The sequence below is a fragment of the Sipha flava genome, unplaced genomic scaffold (genome assembly GCF_003268045.1).
Source record: "Sipha flava isolate LNK unplaced genomic scaffold, YSA_version1 241_pilon_pilon, whole genome shotgun sequence".
In the NCBI taxonomy this organism is placed as follows: domain Eukaryota; kingdom Metazoa; phylum Arthropoda; class Insecta; order Hemiptera; family Aphididae; genus Sipha; species Sipha flava.
Window position 1 is genome coordinate 1,023,026 of NW_020272889.1, and position 22,743 is coordinate 1,045,768.

Sequence of the window (22,743 nt, forward strand, 5' to 3'; positions counted from 1 at the left end):
GGGGGGGGGGGGAATTCGAGTCGACGGTCGTTCGAACGGAAAGCAATCGACAAACGTAATAACAATCGGTGGCAGCCGAACACCAGTACTACGGTACTGGGCAACAACACAACTCCGCCGAATTCGCTTGGACCAAAATCTACGTGAAAAATACAAACATCATTGTCCTGGTACGAACGGCAAACGTTATCGGAAGGAATACAACTACAACTAGCCGGGGGCACACATATTTTGCCGCCTCATCATAGATATGAATGTATGATATTAAGCAGAATTATTAACTATTTATTGTTAATAGAGTTGATACATATTATTATTATTATTATTTATGTTTAGTATATACGTCTGTACAGACGTATAGCAATATCCTCGTCCGTCTCCACTGTATTGACACATTAATGCGTGTTAATATTGTAATCATTCGAATAAGACATATATATTATTCAATTGTTTCATTGATTATTAAATTTTATAATATATTTAATGACTAATAGAAAAATTGATTTATTACAAAAAACCAGAAAAATTTTTGAAAAATTAGTACACGAATGCGGCTTATGAAAATTTTCAAAATTTGCCGCCGGGGGCGAATGTCGTCTTTTCCCCTCGTTAAACTCGCCTCTGCTTACGCGGAATAATGGGTACATTGTTTCCCGCGGGTCGTTGGCGAGTGCGAGTGAAAAAAGAAAAAAAAGTCGTCATAAATCCGTAATATATATCAAGCTTGTATACGGTGTATTGGCATTCCGTACGGTACTTATAAAAGTTATATTTTAATCACTTTCACATCTTAGACCACGGTAAAACGTACGAGAATAATAATAATAATAATATGATCGACTTAATTATAAAACACGTCCGGTCGGTCGTGTGTATAGTAGCTACAAAATATTTTATATTGACATATCCTATCACCAAGGCAACGATCGAGCGGATGAACGAAAACTAATAGTAATAATAATAATAATAAAATATTGGCTAACCAGTTTCAAAATAAAACGTTTCGTACAAATGCACATAAACATAACGATACATATACGTAGATCTTGTTTTCAGTTTTATTTTTTTTACGACGATTAAAACCTATATCATAATATCAGCTTCCGTTCGATTGCAACACATTATTTTCTACGGCTATGATTTATATGAATATTTTAATAGCAATACGTGTCTAGGATGGAGAAATTCAGCGGCTCGGGCGCCGCGGTTCAGTGCTAGCGAAACTAATTACGTATGCCCCTGCGCCACCAGTCGTGGGTGCCAATATAAGTGTGAAATTTGGCGTGTGGTCAAAGTACACGTTGATCGATGGACGATCGATATCACTGATCGATAATTATTACTGTTATTCTATTCCTCCTTCATTCTAAGTGGTGGGGATTTTAGAAAAACTATCAGAAAGGATTGCAGTGTCGACTGATCCGGTTATTGAGTAGAATAGTGTTTTAATTTTTAACTTTTTTTTTTTTTTTTGAAATTGTAGCCAAGTCATGATCGAAAGAAAACACTCGCGGAACGTGTGAAATTTTACATTAGTTGTTTAAATTATTAAAACGTTAAAAACTATATGATGACTGGAATTCCTATACCCTGTATAAAACACATATACAAACATATTTCTTTTTTACGTATTATCTTAAAATAATATTTCATATTGTTATCGAACAAATATAAATTCATGTTCTAATAATTAATTCTCACTGTTAAAACGTTTTGTTTTCATACATTAATTTTTGAAAATTATTCAATAATGTGGTATTAAAGATTTTCTTGACATATTTTACTTACACAATAATAATTTTTATAAGATTAAAATATTAAATATTTTGTTTATAAGAAGTGTAGAAATTAAAAAAAAAAAAAAACACTATAATAGAAAAAATATGATACATTTACTTACGACAACCAACGATGATATTCACGATATTATTTTGAAATTAGGACAAATCATTATTCTTCGATTTGATTTGTAATAATGAGTAAAAATATTCATGAAATAGTTATAATATGGTATTTTGAAATTGTTCGCAATGTTCATTGTATCACTTTTAAACACTTATATTAATTAACTTTTAATTATTGAATAAACATCTGAAACATATTTTAAATATTTTTTTCTACCATGGTTCTAAAAATAAATAAAATGAACGCATACAACTTTTATTAGACGTAATGTTATATACTGGATTTAAAATAGATATTTACTGCAATAATAATAAATACTTCTATAGACTAAATATAAGTTAGCAAATGTATTATTGCAAAGAAACGGTAAAGGGATAAAGCAAAAATCTGGACTGATTCGTTTATAATTATAATTCGGTTTATATAAAAAAACTAAAATACATTAAAATTAACTGTGTTATGGTAAATTTTTAAGTTATTAACTACCGGCATTTGCTATTCAAAGATACATTGAGAGTAATGATTTTATAAAAATCGGTGAAAAATAAATCATACGTTTATCGCTTTAAGTTTTTTTTTTCTTTTATTATTATTGCTTTTAAATAGCATAGTACCGTAACAAATTTACTGTAAAAAAGTAATAAACACCCGTACTAAATAAATTATGTTTAATTTTGTTTTACGCGTAATTTAACCATATAAAATGTTTGAAATTTACATTCTTTCGAACCGTCATTGATTTTTGAGCTCGACAAACGACAACGTGTGTGCTTTTAATGGTGCACGCGAATTCCAATAGTTTGTACAACAACAGCCAGGTGTGGGATAGCGCAGCAGTAGCAGCAGCAATTTTAATATAATTATTTAAAAAAATATTATTATTATTATTATTATTGTTATCGTTTTTGCGAGACGTCCGTGCCACCGCGAGTTAACTAAACCGGCGCGCGGAGGGCTGTTGTAAAAATCTGATAAAAACACCGATAGAAAGTTCTTACCGAGACACAATCGACATCCGGTTTGTGGTCGTCGGAATAATAAAAACATAATTGATAAAAATTAAAACTACATGTTTTGCGCGAACGCTATTCATTTTTTTTACTGCAGCACAATCGGAACAACTCGTTTATTATATACGACCTGTCGCCGTGCAGTAGTAGCGCATTATTGTAATGGCAAACGATTTCAAACGAGACAATTACGTTTTAGGTGTGCGCGTACGTAGGTATATTTATACACGATGCGTTAAAAATAATACGACGTCCGGGTGCCGGTCGGTCAGGACGTCCTTTTTATAAATCGTCTCAAGTCACAGTCCACGTACGGCAACTGTCTGCCTCGAGTTACAAATATCGTTTTGAAAACTCACTTATTATACAAACCGTGTGGACCGAAAACACCAATTAAGGTACAAAAAAAAAAAAAAACACAAACAGTTCGTTCAAAGAAATCTCGATATCAACACCGCACAGAATCTGAACCGACCAAAACCGGCTTTGAATGATCGTCCGTAGTTATCAATGGTATTCGGATACCAATTGTAATTGTTAACATACCTATCTCGATTGATATTGTTTTTATGTTTTCCTCGCACGTGGTTCGTCGCAGTCCTGCAATTTGCACGTTTCAATGCCTCCGCGAATACACTAGTCTCGAGTACAGTATTGTTATGTACCAGGTATTATTATTATTATACATGGTTTATACGTCCATCGGTTGTACGCGCGCACACGTCATAACTGTCACGTTGATACCCCGTTGGCTTTCACTGGAAATTATATAGTTCTCGTCACAATGTGCATATTATACACGACGGTAGACCGCATCGTACGTACTCGCAAGATACGAATACAAATCAGTCGCGTTCATTCATTTAGCATTTTCGACATGATTATATTATTACAATATACTAGTATGCTCCGTCTGTCTAGATGCTAAGAACAGATATTACAATATTGCGAGCATTGTATACATACGTTAAAGGAAAAACTAAAAATAATAGTAATAACTAGCGGTACCTACTACCGTTGCGTTTCGTATACGAATGCGTTTGAACGATCAGAGACTAGATATTTATAACCAGTCAATCACGTTAACGATGAAGACGACAGTTGAACACTGCGACTTTGAACGTACAAAATACATATCGCAGTCGGATGATATGATCAATGCACGTGATGGATAGATATATTATTGTACGATGTACCTATGCGTTTTATAGCTTTTATAGGACGGATAAAAGGAAAAACACTAAACCGTAACGGAACGTCGTCGTCGTTATAATTACACTTGCACGGTACTCGCAAGATTCGAAAATGAAACTGTTTAGCTCCAATAATAATTTTATATTGCCAGCCGAGTTCGTCGATGCGGTTAAATATTGTGTTTGTAACATTCCTAAAACTTTAAACGATATGTGCCGTATGTGGCTTAATTGCATTGCGGATATGAAATTATGGTATAAAAATCATGCGCAATAAAGTTATATTATTACCAATAAAACAATAAAAGTAAAAACAGACGACATAAATTCTATTACTGTTGGCCAAAACAAATAGATTGAATCGGCACACTCGTATGTTATAATGTACGAAACCAGTAATGGAATTTCAGCTGGTAACTGTAGGAGATAGCATATATGTCACGGGTCTCGGCAACGAAATTCGCGGCCGACATATTACCGTTCGTGTCCATATAGTGTCTTATGGTGAAAACTATAAAAATTATCAAATCGAAATTTCCAAATAATTACTATTGGCCGCGTAATATAACGAAGTTTCAGTTTTGAAGAAATGCACGTGAAATATAGCATTCAACAACTATATTATTTCATATACACGGTTTCATATGATATCCATTACATGGTTTATAATCATGTTATTATACAAACGGTTTTGCCGAAAAAACAATTTTAAATCCAATAATCCCATATAATAAGAAAATACGAAAGAAAAAAAAAGTCTATGCATATTACACTCATCGATTGATACATTACAAAATCTATAGCTTTCTACATGGTTCGAATATTGCATTCATTTACTTTTAATCACTAACTTTACTTATTATAATCGTATACGGATTTTTGAATTGGACTAAAAGTCCTAAACGACGAATTTGGTTTCTTATTGTCATCCGATATTATAATCATTATATGTTTTACGTTACCTATCAATTTATCATAATTATATTTTCCCATAGGGAATATTATACAATTTTAGCTACACGCACTGTAGGTAAACAATTTTTTAAATTATCATAGTTTTTCCAAGCAACGCAACTTAATAAGGATTATTTTTTTTAGTTTATTCATAAACGCATACGTAACATTTAATTCGCATTTTTTTCTACGTATGTTCTTACTTTTGTGCGTGTAACATAACCTTAACTAATAGTTCTTTATCGTTGATATTCATTTTACATTTGATTATGAAATAAAACATTGAGCGGACAACGTAAAATAAAAGAAAATCTTTAATATTAATTAAAACAACTGTAATGATATTCAAACGTAAGACCGGTGCAAACCATTTCGTATTGGTTTACTAAAATTTTAAACTCGAAAAACACTCCTTACACATATCCTTTTGCGGATTATTTTAACCTAATTCAAAAAATAACAAACTCATATAATTCAATTAAAGAGATAAAAAAACTGCATTATTCTTTGTATGTAAAAATAGTATTATTTTTACTATGCATTATAGTCTTTACCTAGTGTTTATAATATATATATATACATAGGTTTTTATACATAGTGAAAAATTAAGGTTATTTTTTTATTAAATAAAATACGTGCGTCTTTGATTTCTACACGTCCGAACCGGATCCTGAGTTATTTTTTTTTTTTAGCCATGCCATTTGCTATTACGATGGCAATTTACGATCTTGCGATAATAGAACGTTTTGAGAGTTATAGAAACCGTCGGTCGTCTTCAACCATTAATTACACAATTTCACTAGGCGCGTGCCCGGAAACTTGAATTTTTTTCTTTTGCCTTTTATTTACTATTATTATTTTTTACCACTTGTAAAACGACCGAAAAAACTTGGATTACACACGAATGTCAACATAATATCACACGCAAGATAAAATTTTCACCGTATCTTAGGACTCGATTTGTCCATGAAATTTACATATTCGCGAGTATACCCGTGGCATAAAATACATATTACATTTATTAATAATTATTAATTATTAATATATTCCAATGTTTTCTAATTAATGTTTTTTCTCTACCTTGATCGTTTTAAAATTTTATACAAGATAAACGATAGGAGGATAAGAAGTGTACACAAAAAAAAAATAGACAAAACGAAATGCTAAACTTTTGACTTTCTTGACAAATATTATAACACGATCAATCACCTTAAAATAAATTATTATTGGCTATAATTATTCAGAATTTATATTTTTATACTCATTAATCATCACCACATTATAAAATTCTTATTGAAATTCAAAGCGAAAACGATTTAACTATTGAAACCGTGATGAACAATGAATTATTGATCACTGGTAAAGTGAACTATACAATTTGTCGGAAGTTTAAAGTCAATAAAAAACAATAAGAATGGCTGATAACATAATATGTATATATTACCCAAGCAATAATATTTATTATTTGTTATCAAATTTTTTCGATAAACATATAGTATTTTTAATTCAAGTTATTATTTTTTTTTTTTTTTGCATTATAATTTGATAGTGTGCATTTCAAATATTTAAAATGGATAGTAATACTTCTGATTGTACTTCAAGGTCATCGTCAAGTTACAAGCCGGCCATATCAAACGCAAATAAGAATTACAATAATAAATCAAATTATAATCGTTCATTTTCCAGCCAAAGAAATTTGGAAATTCAAATGGAAAATAAATTATTTGCTAAAAAAATTGAAGCCGTGAAAAATAGATGCCCGGAGTCTCTGAATATTAGCTCCACGAGAAAATCCAGTGCAGCTAATAACCAGGCAAAGAAAGCTAAAGAAATAATAAAAGAAAACGAAAAGATGATCCTTAGAATTAAAAACGTCAAGTCGACTATTAATAAATAACAGTGTAGTAAAAAAAATCAATTAAATTATAAACTTTTAACTTGAAAATAATTGGGTAATATTTAGATTTTTTCATACCTAATATTATAAAATATTTTACATCTGATAAAGATAATAAATCTCTTTAAATATTAAAAACTTTATAATTACAAAAGTTTTAAATATCGTTGACCAATATATATATTGGTCAACGATATTTTTTTTGTGTCTCATGATGGTATATTTGAAAGATTTAGATTCAATGATATCTGTATATGTTTTTATCAAACATTTTTATGACAATTTTAAGAACCTAATTTTCATACGATAACAATAAAATTATAACTTTTAGTTATGTTGTAGGTAAATTTATGTAAAGTCCATTGTATGTTAAAACGAGAAGGAACACGTTTGAAGACAATTGTTGATACTGATAAATTTAAATATTATAAATACATGACCTATAACCTATAAGGACATATTTGCATGATATCTGAATTGGATTTTAAGGTCTTAACGATGAGGTATCTTACATTGCTCGTTTGTTTTTAATGAGGTTTTTCGGATTCGGGTTATAAAGAACACAAGCCATACCGAAATTAAATACAGGTCCAAAGAATCATTAATGTTAGGTATTCCACCGAAAACTTATGAGCGAGTCACCGACCACAAAATATTCAATGCCGCTTTTTGGAGACCATGAACCAATTATATTTTTCATACCTTAATCGGAGATGTTATTTAACATAACAATAAAATGAACATTTAAATTTGTTTTATTAAGTTTTACATTTCGGTACTATCCCGGACATAAATTAATACTAAACAAGGGAAATCAGCCCTTTTGACTTGGGTATTAATAATACTATGTTGTATCCTTTGTTTCCTCTTTGTTAATTTTAAATAACACCATGATCATGGCATTTTTAAATTGACAGAACTTGATGCGTTTATGATGCAAAAAACGTATGGATAGAAAATGTTTTGTCTACTTATTGAATTTTTTTATCATGATATCGAAGTTACAATCTGTAGGCTTTTGCCATATGCGTGTTACAGTTATGTAGATTGAAAAGTTTTTATTTTGCTTGTCAAAAATTTGGGGTCATTAATTTCGGTACGTGGTAAAAACTACTTTTTAGTAACTTTCATCTGACCTCGACTTGACATAAAAATAATACGTGTACTCTCAAATCACCGCTCGACAAAAAATTAATAACTCATTACCGATAACAATTCCATTTTGGTAAAAGTTATTTCAAATTTCCCCATTAAAGCCGATATCGGATTATTTTATTTTTATTTTTAATGGCCCGTACCTTGTACGCGTACACTAATGTACGGACGCGGTTTTATTTTACATAACACCGATCGAGGAGAGGTACAATGTAACGATATAATGTGAGCGCAACATAACAATACGATAATTGTGCCCCCGGAACAACAACACTAATAACGGTATGCCGAGCGTAGGTGTAAAATACTCTTTTGAACTTTGTCTGGCGAGGGAAATAGAATACTATAGGACTATTACGGCACGGATTGCTACCTGTAGGAGTTGCAGATTTCCGGATCGTGCGCAAATGTCAGATCGCAAAATCATAATTGTACCGCTGTAATGAAATAACAACGCGAAAATCGTTGTGCTGTTGCGCAACAATCCGAATAATAAATAACAATAATAATAATAATAATAAATTAATATGTAACATTAAAATAATATAATGTGTGCATGTGTACGCACGCATTACGTGGTGCGCAACGAAGTTTACGATGGACGAACCAATTGGAATTATTAATTAGATTTGTACGGCGCTAAAAATATATGGTCATGAATTTGACGGTTTTCAAATCGATGTGTTTTATTGTGTTATTCAATAATAATAATTACAATAACAATAATTACAATAAAAATAATAATAAATAATAATAATAATGATGATGATGATGATGATGACTGTAGAAAAATAATTATTCCATTTTCTATAAAACGTTTTGTATTTATATACTAAACACTATGCATTGTTACGGAACTGTGAACACGTGGTAAAAAAAAAACGGTCACGTTTAAATTGAAAGCGAACAGAAATCTCAGTCATTAAATACATAAAACTGTCTTTGTAGAAATAAAATGCATATTACACAGGTTTTCATTATTTGCAGGAATGCATGAAAATAATACAATAACATAATCCGTTATGCAAATACAGGTATCTTAATCTAGTAACCTTTACCAGCAGTGTTTTCAATAATATCCATTTGGGGTATCTACTATGGCATAAGTTATTCTAAAATATTTCCGTACGAGAAAATAATTATTTATTTTTGGCTTACACTTTGTTGATTTCCAATTTCTTCCACTACGAAAAATAACTCTCACTCATACTATGGATGCAGTATACTTGATATATTGAATCTATGCACAATAATATTTCAAAAGAAATTAATCTTAGGTAAAAAATTGACTAATGTTATTTTTTCTCGGTATATGTACCCAATTTAATTAAAACATATGTACATCAATTATATATACTTGTTTTACCATACAATCTACTTTTAAACGTATTTGTTTCTCAACGCTGAATATCAATACTAGTATATTCCATTTTACTATAAGCATAGGTAAAGATGTTATTTTCTTAAACATTTTAGATGAAATAAAAATTAAACTGAAAACAAAATAAACAATTATTTTCATTTGTAAACGAATAAAATGCCTTTGCGCATAATCAAAAACTATTGTACGAAATATTCAATGATCAAAAATTAGATCACCGGTGAAATATCGAATCCCGTTTTCAAACCGACATCACTACGATCAGAGGTGGATAGGCCCATAGGGAAAAAGGGATTTTCTCTGTGGGCCCTCATCCAATATCATGTCGGTGGCCCCCTGGATACCATTAATTTTTTCATGAAAATTTATTATTTTTTTTTATAGTTAAATTATTTAAATTAAATTAGGATGAGTAAATATAATTCATTTTTTAAAAGAATTTTTTTTTTTATTTTGATAACCCCATTAAAATATTTCCCTGTAACAAAAAAACAACTTATCCACCTCTGACTACGATACAACGTTGGAAACGAAAAAAAAAATCTATGTAAATAACGACTACACAATAAGATTTATTTTATTTTCGACACGATTTGGTATAATATTAGTACAAATGTACGGACTTGTTGCGACAATAAACGGTTTCGAATGGAACTATATTGAAATACCTATACGCCGTGTTGTCCGTAACATTCCGATTATTATTACCTTTCGGCTTTCGTACACACGCGCAAACGCTTTATTCTTATTCGCGTTGGCATGTGTGTGCGTTTTGTGTATGTGTACATTATTGTTTACTGTAGAAATGCAACACGTTAGCGCGTAAATCGTGTAAACAGAATTACAATAAAATCACCGATATGAATGAAAAAGATTAATGTTTTTCAGTTTAAACGAGGAATTCAAACGTTTACACAAATAAACCATAGGTCAACATGTATTTCAGTGCAGTAATAATTTATGTTTGCAATAATACGGTGTGTTACGATTAACAATGCGTTGTGAAAACATTAGCACCTATAGTATAGAAATCACGAATAGAGCTATTGACTATGATAAACGTTTTGGTTGGTAACGCAACTCGTGGAGCGTTCGAATTCGAATAATCAATTATTTTATGAAATCATAACTACGGTTATTCGATTGCGATTATACATTTGACAACTATTATTGATAAAAAAAAAAAAAAAAAAAAAAAAAAAAAAAATCATAGACAAGCGTTGCACCTGTGTATTTATCCATCACTCATTTCATCGGCTTACGCTATGATTATTGATGTACAGGTTTTTTTTTTTTTCGTTTTTTTTCGAAAACGTCTTCGTTGCGTATGTGTATCGAATATCTATCTATAACGAAACGATTTAATTTTAAAGTTCGCGCACGTTCCATAAACATTATAGACCTCTCCGAAAACGTACGTGTTATATTGACGCAATAATGTTTCGTATTTTTGCAGGAGATGAATCGAACGATCAAGCGACCGCGGAATCGTACTGGACACCGGGACACATACAGAGCGTGTCGGAAGAAGATCTGACGCCGTACGCTCAACCCGAAAACGCTTTCCCGTCTGCCCACGGACTCGTCCAGACCCATCCGGCCACGTTTTCCGGATTCGGAAGTAAGCCATCACTTTGAATATTACCGAACGTGGGGGAATATCACACAACACTGTACGTAACGCGATTGCCGTGGACGCATAGACTTGCACTCGGTGACGTACGTGCAGGCCGTAGAGCGATGCACATAGCAATATTTTTTCAATACCCGACACCTGGGGGGTGGCATGCTCTAAATCGATTAAATTATATCTTATACCGACTGTAACTTGTAATTTTACGAATATGTTTTTTTTTATTATTTAAACCATACGTAATGTAACACATGAATTATAAGTTTACCACCAATAGCTGGTTACAAAGTTCGTACAACTTAGTGAAACTACGTAGTTTGTTAAATTACTTCTGAACCGAAGGGTCCGGAGTCGTTGAAACGATCGAGAAACCAACACGTCCGGATGAGTTAAAATTAAGAACCTGTATCGTGTGTTTTACAACGCCCAATCGAGTCCGAAAAACAAGAAGTATAAATAATACCAAATACACTCGTACCAATATTACTAACTACTGGGTACCGTTCGGAAACGTGTTAAGAAGTCCCGCGGGGGTCGTTTCTACGTGCGCGACCGTTGCGAACCGCGTTTAATTATTTCGATCGAATCGCACCGACATTGTACCCGCTCGCGGTTCGCAACTTATTGCCGGCGATATAATACCGACCGACGGGTAGACCGATAGGTGTACCCAGAGGCTAAAATATATACTTTTTCGTACAGCCCCACTTAAGGATTTTGTCGTACTCCCCTTTCAAAAATGTGTAAAATTAAAAACAAATACCATAATATAAAGAATAGAACCACAAAACACTTTTCAATTTCGTATTACACAAAATGTATCGTATTGCACACAATCGTAGTCCCTGGGTGTACCGATCCGTGCCACGGGTGCTCCTGATTTACGGTCCCGCAATGCCCAGTTCCGGATTAAACATCTGTGGGCAATTCAAATTTTGGACCCTAAAAAATTATTTCTTACATACATCTTTAACATTGCTATCCAAAAATTAAAATAAACAGCTTTAATAATAACCAACTATTATTAATGAATCAGATCATGTTTATCAATTTTTTTATTTGCAAGAAAAATGAATTAATTATTATATTGTTTCTATTTTTTTCAAAACAATTTTACTATTATTACTGCCATATAACACTTACAACTTAATATGTATATTATATTTCGTAATGACTTTTGTCCCGTAAATTACTGTAAATTACAGGTATCATTAAATAAAAAAAAATATAGTCATCCGTTTTCACAGGGCCTCTTAAATGAATGAGGCCTTGAGGCGGGCGCCTACTCCGCCTAATGGGTAATCCCACGTTTTTAATAAACGTATTTGCCGCTCCGTCCGGCGCGAGTATTGATTGTCAAACAGGTGGACGTAATAGCACAAATACAATTGGATAAACGTGCGTTTTTGTTTCCAACAGGCATTTCCGAAGTGTCGCACAATAATTTGCCACCACTGGGGTACTCATCACTAGACTTCGACAGAAGAGGTCTCGAAGAGTTACGCAAGAACGCCGAGTTCTCGTCGCCGGAAGAATGCGCGAGGGCTTGTCGCGACGGAGAGCCACCCAGGATATGTTATTACCATTTCACCGCGGAGTTATACAACGTGCTGGGAGCGTAAGCATATAAACGCATTATACTATTATTATTATTATTATTATTATTGTTATTGTTATAGTCGATCCTCTAACGAACTTTTATCTAACGAAGGTCTGCATCACGATTCACGGAATCATGACGTTTTCGTTAAAAAAAAAAAAAATCCTTTCATTAAATGTTTACACTACTATCTTATAGTTAAATAATAATATTCACATCCCGGAGCTTTTAACCTATAAATATATATTTCGAAAAGTCCGTTGACAAAACAAAAAAATGAAAAATGATTAATAAGGTACGTGTGATAAGTTTACACAACCGTATCTACGAACGTACCGTTTTATTAGTATTATTTTTTATTATTTACCTATGCAATATTATTATTGTTATTTTTCACATCATTGTTGGACGTCATATTGCACGTTATGATTGTATACATTTCGTGTGGAAAAAACGAGTTCCCATGTGGAAAATATTGTTTTTGTTTTCAACGTATTTTTAAAAAAAAAAAATTTCAAAAAACCTTGTCCGTTAAACAGAGGTTCGACTGTGAATTTATCAACGTTCATTGCAGTGTCGCGTTTGATGTTGTCGATGTGTATTAAAAGCGCGTAGGCACCGCAGCAATGGACGCCTTCGCGCTGCGATAAATCTACACGTTACGACACGCGTATGGACACGCGGTGTATAATTTGTAAGCGAACCATTTGTTCGCGTTACATATCATTAACATTGTGTGGCGTTTACGTGTATTATATTATACATATAACTTAAGTCTCTGTATACGTATTACTGAAAGAGAAAAAAAAAAATGAAAAAACCGATAAAAACCGATAAAAACCAACGCCTTTTGTATCTGTATACACAGGGCTTGTCAAGTGTGCACGCCGAACGCGACCAACACTTTGTGGAGCCACTGTCAGTGCGTGTTGGCCGACGGTGTCGAAAGAGGAATGCTGGCCATAAACCGTATGCTACCCGGTCCAACTATACAGGTAAATATCGGTCGTGTACGTCCGGCAGACAACAATGCCACGGACGTTAGGCGCAGGGAAAAACTGCGTTACCTGAGCTTGTTATCGCGTCATCGTCGGTCGTCGAGCGACAACACGATAGCAAAACGTTTAACGGATTTAACTTCCGAATCGGATCCCGACGATGGAAACGATAAACTTCTTTTATTTTGTTCGTCAGCTAAACGTGGAAAATCGTGGAAAAAGCGATTTTATAAAATAAAAAAATAAAAGGTCGCGGTCAATTCGGCAGTCGGTTTGTCGTCGAAATTTCGCCGGTAAACAACGAATTTTCCTTCCGCCGTTACATTGCACCATAATAAATTATAGTTTGCGACACAAAGACCGTATTCCGTTTACGTACTGCGAACCAGTTCATAATTTTGAAATTACACATTTATGTGACGTACACGATTATTAACACGTAAAACGCAATCGGACGGCAACGTCGAAAACTCGAAATTCAAAGTACTGATCTAAGTCGTTAAATAATAAAGGGGGGAACGATCGCCCTTAGGACATCTGTGACGAGCGCGATCCCGACCGCGGATGTCGACTGACGATTCGGAAATCTTAGATCATCACGTGGCGAAACGTGATCGACCGGTATTTATTTTCCCCAAACGAATGATACCGGTGGGTGGACGGCTCCGACGTCGAGCGGACAGCCGTTACCGTCACGTCCACCGGTCCGATCGTTTCGGTCGGTTTTGTTCTTACTGTGACTGTGCGTCGTCCGTAGGTCTGCGAAGGAGACAAGGTAGTCGTTGATGTGCTGAACCACATGCAAGGTCTGGAGCTGGTCATCCATTGGCACGGACTTCACCAACGGAACACGCAGTACAGCGATGGCGTGCCATACGTCACCCAGTGTCCCATACACGAGGGAAACACGTTCAGATACCAATTTGACTCCAACAGTGGTACTCATTTCTGGCACGCGCATTCCGGTAAGCGAAGGGTCGGGGGTGGGAAGGAAGTGCATACTTCGCCAGCGCTTCCCGAAACATTATACGCGTTTCTCGACGAACTTGACCGGTCGATCGACCGTTATCGGGTCTACCATCATCGTAGGTTCCTACACGAGAGTAGCAGGTAAACAATTATATACTCAAGTGATTTTCATTATACTTTTTATTCGTGACGATGAGCTATGCGATTTTTATTATATTTTTTAATCATCATATATTCATTTTTGAAGATTCGTATGTACTTTTTTAACTGTGTATATATCCATTTTTACCCTTTTCCGCCGCGTAGGAACTAATGTATGTATTTTTTGTACCTACTACTCTCGTGTAGAAACTTACATTCGCCCTCTGAAACGCCCTACACGTGTCCACCCACACCCGGCGATGTCCGTCAGCAATCCTAACTCTGTCCCGTACGAATCGTACTGCTCAGATCTACCGCATCTCGATCGTCTCGACAACCCTCGGCCGTACCACGTTTCCCCTCTTTTCCCCCTACCACCGTATACGGACATAAGAATTATTATTCTTTATGTGCATAGAACGCAGATGTCGTTACAGAAGTACAGCTTAATCTAGTCTCAAGGCACTATTATCGTTTTACCCGTTCAACACTACCTTGTACAGTTTTTTTTTTCGACATATGATACACCGTGCACTATAAATAATTTATACGGGAATTGCTTAATCGAACGTTTTATTCTATAAAATAGTCATAGTAATGATTAGTAATAATAGCAATAGTGTTTCGGTAGTTATCACTATTGTTGGTGGTCACTGGTCCTACGCGCGCACAACTCCGTTATAGGTAATGTCCGTGTGGTATCGATCGATCGTTCGTGTGAGATTATTCGGTTTTGTTCGACTAGACAATAAACATGTATCGCTATTAAATGCGCGTACCTGCGTGGCCGATAAATTTTCTTAAAAATAATGTGACAGTGTATGTTTGCTCCTATCCGGCTGGCGGCCGTGATTCACACGCATTAACCCAGTTCTATTTCCACGATAATGGCAGTCAGTGTCACATGGCCTTATGTAATGTAAAATGCAATCTGGTGAAAGTCGATGCATTAACTCGGGACTGGATGACGTTAAATTCGAAAATTTCAATAAAAATAAAAATAAAAAAATAAACTCAGGATGCATATGGAGTACCCGTGATACAGACGTCACACTTTTTCGTAGACGTATGATCGATAGTTATTAATTCGTCAAGCAACACTTCGGTACGTTTCAATCGGTGCGCTCTGCCAAGGAACGATTTCTCATGATTTAATAATAATATGCTTGGTACGTTCGTCCGTATTTGATCTTGAGTAGATTAAACATTTTTCGAAATTCTACCACTTGACATGTTAACCTGAGAAAACTTTTACAAATAATAAATTCAATATTTCAAATCATAAAATTATAATTATATAATTGACAAATAAAACATAAATTCGTTTAATTCATTTCACTCTTTTGCACTAGATAATTAACGCAATTGTTATAAGATCGTCATGGACCGTGTTATATAATAGATCTACAATGAAAATTAATCGTTCGTTAAGCTCAGTAGTTCGAGCTTCAATACAGCGGTCAGCAGTATTTGTTAAACGTGAAAAACGTTTCCTGCATTAGTTAGCGTCATTATTTTAAAGCCTCTAAGATCAAGTTAAAGATTATAAGCATTTTCACAACCAGAATTAGGTGCAATATTAAAAATATTATCTATTCAGCGACGCGTTTTTTTTTTTTTTGTATTCGTTTGCTTAATAATAATCCAACTTTTACACGCACGCTTGGATGTGTGAAACTCACTTAACGACTGGCACACATCTCAATTTTATTGTTCCGGGGTTATCAATGGCCTATAATATTAATTTCACCCTCCAGTGAACTGAATCGATATCATCTGCAAACACGTCGCGGTGACGGTAACCCGTCAGCGAATTTCTATTTCGCCGTCGAGATTTACGCGTGCAAACATAACGTTATTACAAAATAAAACGTCATTAACATCGTGTTGCCGTATCGTTATTTAGGACTACAGAAAATCGACGGGATCTACGGTAGCATCATAGTGCGACAGCCGCCCTCCCAAGACCCCAACAGTCACCTGTATGATTACGATTTGACCACGCACGTGGTACTGTTGTCTGACTGGCTTCACGAGGACGCGATGGAACGATTCCCCGGAAGATTGGCCGCGAACACCGGACAGGACCCTGAGTCGATATTGATCAACGGCAAAGGACAATTCACGGTAAGCTACGTTTAAGAAATTACAATCCTATTGCCCACCCCCGTTATCACGGTAACATTCATATAATATATATTAATAATGACAACTACCCTTATTCCGCACAGGATCCCAACACCGGGTTCAGCACGAACACACCACGGGAGACTTTCACAATCACGCCGGGTAGAAGATATCGATTCAGAATGATCAACGCGTTGGCATCCGTGTGCCCCGCTCAGCTAACCATCCAAGGACATCCTCTAGTACTGATCGCCACGGACGGCGAGCCTGTGCAGCCTGTCGTCGTCAACACGATCATCTCGTTCTCCGGTAAGAACAACCGAAAACGTACTTAGGGATTTTAGGGATGGAGTGTAAGGGGCGCGTTTCCCCCCCCCCCCCAAAAAAAAAATCAACTAGCGAAATTTATACCATTTCACTCTCATTGACATACATGTTGTACTCAAGTGTGTGTTGACCATTATTGAATGGGCCAGTATTATGTTGAAATTCTATTTTTACAATGATATTCTAATTTTCCTTTGGTATATTTAACATAGACTTGGGCATCCGGGGAAATCTACTGCGCCCCACGGGTCCCTATAGATACGTTAATGCAGACCTTTTAACCCTTCCTGGTTTCGGTTTTCATGTCTCTATGGTTACAGGTGAGAGATACGACTTTGTCATCAACGCAGACCAACCGGTCGGCGCGTACTGGATCCAGGCCAGAGGTCTTGGCGAGTGCGGAAACAAGCGCGTACAACAGTTGGGCATACTCAGGTATGCGAGAGGACCGTACCAACCGAAATCCAAGGCACCCACTTACGACATCGGTCTGCCGCAAGGAGTTGTGAGTATATCAATTATTTCGGATCGCGGTATTTCCCTCTGCCCATTTAATAGCACGATATGCACTTCGAATGATAGGACATAACGTTCAACCCGTACCTCTAAAATAATTGTTCAACATGAATTATTCATGTTGAACCGTTCAGTAGAATATTTCGGAAGTATTAACGATCGAAGACCTAGCGAAGATCTGATTCGAGAAATCGCGTTTTATCTTAGACGTAGTAAGTATCGAGTCTAAGTTGTTTTATTCGTTTAATAAGTTAAATCGTTTAATTCAGAATACTTCAATTCGTTCGCATCGAAATTGTTCAAAATCAATTGTTTGTTCGGGATAAACTTCCAACCATTTCACTTATTATGTATTCAAAATGGTATACAAAAACTACCCTCCCTGATCTGACTCTGGTAGTGCACATAATGACTACCCCGTTGTCACCGCTAAAGATTACATTGTTCAACGTTTGTATAGTATAATATGTTCGATTCGATATAGGTAATGAATCCATTGGATGCTGTCTGTGATCGTCCCAGAACCGATGCTATCTGCGTGAACCAATTGAAAAACGCCAAAGTTGTGGACAAAGGACTTTTGCAGGAAAGACCCGACGTGAAAATATTTTTGCCATTCAAATTCTTGTTCTACAGACCCGACGAACTCTTCCAGCCTCATCAGTACAACAAATACTTGGGTAAACATAAATATTCACAAAATAATTTGATTTCGGCGAAACGCCATCACGGTGCAATATATTATAATTATGAAACATTTATAATGTGAGTGTTTTTTTTTTTTAACATTTTCAGTCGCTCCCGGCGGTGGAGACCACGTTATCAGTTTAGTCGATGAAATCTCTTACACATCACCGGGATCACCTATGCTTTCCCAAATTGACGATATACCTCCAGAATCATTCTGTAACGGAGACAACAAACCAGCCAACTGTGGCAGGAATTGTATGTGTTCACACAAAGTCGATATTCCCATGCACGCTGTTGTTGAAGTTGTGTTAGTCGACGAAGGTAAATACGTGAATATTGCAATGATATTTCATCTTAAATTAAGTATATACATATAAATATGTTTATACAGCTATTCAATTATAGTTTTATATAAAATATCCTTTTGTAAGAAAAATCTATAAAAAGGATAAAAAAAATCGATAATTATTACACTGAATATAATAACGATTATCGGATAATGCGATAATCTATAACTATTCAATCACTTGATATTGGTTTCTAACTAATGAAAACAACGTTTTGATCATAATAATCTAAGAAAAATTAAATTTTATTTATAATTATATATACGCCAATGGCAATACAAATCATTCAGAAATAATGGTTTTCATCTTTTTTTTCTTTTTATGTTACTCACGTCGTCGTTTTTTCTTCCTTTTATAGTTCAACAGCCTAACTTGAGTCATCCGTTCCATTTACACGGTTACGCATTTAATGTCATCGGTATGGGAAGATCACCTGACAAGAATGTGAAAAAGATCAACTTGAAACACGCCCTTGATCTGGACCGAAGAGGTCTACTAGACAGACATTTCAATTTACCACCAGCTAAGGACACGATAGCTGTGCCTAACAATGGATACGTTGTATTCCGATTCAGAGCCGATAACCCGGGTAAATATGAAATTTGAATTGATTTACCTATAAATATCAGAAAATATGCGTAATGGGTCGGTTAGAGTTTGATAATTCTCTGTGTACAGCAATGAGTTCCCAACCATTATTTTTTTTTTTTTTTTTTTATTTTTTTTTAATGATGTTGCATTCTTTATATATATTATTTAAAATATGTTCGTTATAAATAACGTTTAACAAATTTCGGTATTTGTCTTGAAAATCCTACATTACAATTAAATCGTTTTAAATGTTACAATTTAACGTGAATATTTTAAACGCTCTCGTAGGGGTACACGAACTATTGGGCAACAAAATTAGGGTAAACTAACGACAATACGATTAAGTTGTACGAACGCATGTTCAGTGAGGACCATTGTCTTCTCGAAGAATAAAAAAAATATGTATCAAAAACAACATTTTTTATTAACTGAGAATCACGTTAACTTGTTCGCAGGCTACTGGCTGTTCCATTGTCATTTCTTGTTCCACATCGTAATCGGTATGAACTTGGTGCTGCACGTCGGCACGCACGCCGACTTACCACCGGTCCCCGAGAATTTCCCACGCTGCGGCGACTTTTTACCTCCGGTCAGTTTTCACTGATCGCGTTCATCATACGTCAGTTCAAAATCAAGTGCTCATATATAAGTAAATATACGCAACGCGGTAACCACGGTCAGAGAAACGACAAAAGAAAAGATATGCACCCACAGCGTGTGCATGTGTTTTTTTTTATTTATTTTATTATAAAAGATATATAATATAACGTATTCATGTGTACATATATTGATATAAAAACATTGAAATTTTGTACCTTAGAAAATAATGTGTTATGCCATAACGAAAATATGTTATTTAAATGTGTTAATATTAGTCACTTGTTCAATTGTTTTTTTCTTTCTTTTCTTTCATTACCTAAATAGCGTAAGTCATTTCACAATTATTTTTATCATATTTTTATTATTATTATTATTATTATACATACATATAATATCGTTTATCTAGCGCACACGTTTTTTTTTTTTTTTGTTTCATCGTTCATTTTCCTCTTGCCGCAGTAAATTAAAAAAAAAACTCATCAAAGCTTGCCAATATATACCTACTATACGTAGACATATTATTTTGTATTTTATCATTATTATCATAAAACATACGAATGCTTAATACCACTTAATACTACGTCTTATATTATTACTCATCTTGTAAATAATGTTTTAAATAATATTAGTAGATTCTAATTGATTAATTTGTATTATGAATATTATCAATGTATAAATTAGAATAAACGTTTTGTTTCATTGTAAGAATACCTGTACTATATTATTTTTGTGCTATAGACTAACAAAACAATTATTTTCTCTTGCTAATTTTTTTGATTAAAATAATGTCAGTAAAATTGAATTTTTATTTGTTATTAATTATTTGTTTTTTTTTGTTTTTTTTTTTTTTTTATATATATCATAAAATAACTATTTATTAATATTTCTTTTTAGAAAAATAAATATTACACAATAGTTTTGCTAAATATTCGTTTAATAAAATCAAAAATATTGAATATAGTTAAAAAAAATATTATTTATATTATTTCAACATTTTGATAGAAGTAAAAAACATAAACCATTAGTATGGTATTCATTATATATAAGATTTCATAACAACAATTTGACTTTAAAATAAATGAAGTGAAACTTACAATTTTTATAACAGTTTAGAATCTAACATTTAACATTGACACATAAAATATCAGCAATTTACTGATGTTAGTATTCGCAATGGTTGATTATTTGATTCGAAATAATTCGAAGAAAAAGACTCGCATAATCAATGGTTGATAATAAAATATATGCACTAAAATAGATGTAAGTACCTATATGGGTCCTACAAAATTAATTTCATCCAAACTTATATCATATATATTTTATACTAGCTGAATTACCCGACTTCATCCTGCACACTCTTGGTAGGGACTTAGTTTTTAATGGATTATTACCTTACACTATTTAAATCCTGGTTTAATGTAACTGTTGAATGTATAACGAATATAACGAAATTTCAAATGAATCGGTTTAGTAGTTTTGATTGTACACCAGAGCCGTGTCAAACATTTCAGCGCCCCGGGGCAAATTTTTTTCTTCTGGGCCACTGGGCATAGATAGCATATTAAGTACAGATAAGGGCGTCTCCTTACTTTTACAAAGCTACGGTGGAAATTGTCTCCATTAACCCCCCCCCTCTTAAAACTACCCTATTTAAGGTGTTAGTTTGATGTATATATGTTGGCAAATAAGAAAAGTCGCTGTTGAATTTTATATATAAAAATTTTGATCTATCTCGTTTGAACGTTTAATTTAAAATGATTCATGTTTATTTTTTGTACAGTGTAATCTCGTGGTAAAAAATTGATTATTGTTTAATAATTAAAAGTGGTGTAAACAAAACATAACATAAAACAAAATAACATCACACAAGAAATCAGTGTCTGAGCTTAATATGAAATTGTTATTACTTTTAAAATGTATTCATTTCTTATGTTTCTATTCCTCTCAGTTTTGGTGATAAAAATTTAACTATAGTTCAACAGTCAAAAGTGGCATAAACTTAATATAACGTGTACATTTATCTTACAAATAAAAATTGTTTCTTAGTTAAGTAAGAAAAAATTATTTTTCTTAGAATGATTCTATGAAATTCAAAAAATTACGAGTAGGTACAGATATATAATTTAATTTTACTACATGTTAATTTCATGAAAATGTTTTAATACTTTTTGATTAAATTTTGTTCTATAAATCATGATATTTCAACATAAAATTAGTTTAACTATTGGTAATTTACCCGTGTTCAAAATACCTCTTTAATTTTGTATATTCATTTTTTAAATTAAAAATAATATACTAGGAAATATAGAATCTATTCTTAAAAAACTATTTCCATTAAATAATTATTATTATATATATATATATATATATAATTATAATTTATTAAATAATAAAATCATCATAAAATATATTAATATATTTTATCATAAAATATAAATATATACGAATATAATATAGCGTTGAATAATTATTTTAACTCTTTTTTTCATTGTGAAATTCATCTTTGATAATCGAATAAACTATTTAATGGTTTTGCTAAAAGGGGAAATGTAAAATAAATCAATTTATTTGAACTAAGTACATGATATTTCCATTAAATCATTGTTCAGATTATTTTAATTAAATGAAATCAAAGGCCTGTGTGCCGGTTAATTTCGTTAGTAAAATTCTGAAAACAAAATACGAAATTTGTTATCTTCGATAAACAGT

The 22,743-nt window shown here is 33.4% G+C and overlaps 1 protein-coding gene across 1 annotated transcript in view; it reads left to right on the forward strand.

Annotated features, from left to right (window-relative positions):
• The window catches only part of LOC112684112 (laccase-5), a 31,623-nt gene extending 11,452 nt beyond the window's left edge, over window positions 1-20,171 (forward strand). The window contains exons 2-12 of the mRNA XM_025555436.1: window positions 10,952-11,116; window positions 12,548-12,746; window positions 13,597-13,723; window positions 14,484-14,691; window positions 16,743-16,963; window positions 17,068-17,272; window positions 17,611-17,795; window positions 18,291-18,486; window positions 18,602-18,817; window positions 19,202-19,432; window positions 19,890-20,171. Of these exons, the coding sequence (XP_025411221.1) occupies window positions 10,952-11,116; window positions 12,548-12,746; window positions 13,597-13,723; window positions 14,484-14,691; window positions 16,743-16,963; window positions 17,068-17,272; window positions 17,611-17,795; window positions 18,291-18,486; window positions 18,602-18,817; window positions 19,202-19,432; window positions 19,890-20,038 (2,102 nt within the window). The 3' untranslated portion in view covers window positions 20,039-20,171. The remainder of the gene's footprint in view (window positions 1-10,951; window positions 11,117-12,547; window positions 12,747-13,596; window positions 13,724-14,483; window positions 14,692-16,742; window positions 16,964-17,067; window positions 17,273-17,610; window positions 17,796-18,290; window positions 18,487-18,601; window positions 18,818-19,201; window positions 19,433-19,889) is intronic.
• The last annotated feature ends 2,572 nt before the right edge of the window (window positions 20,172-22,743 follow it).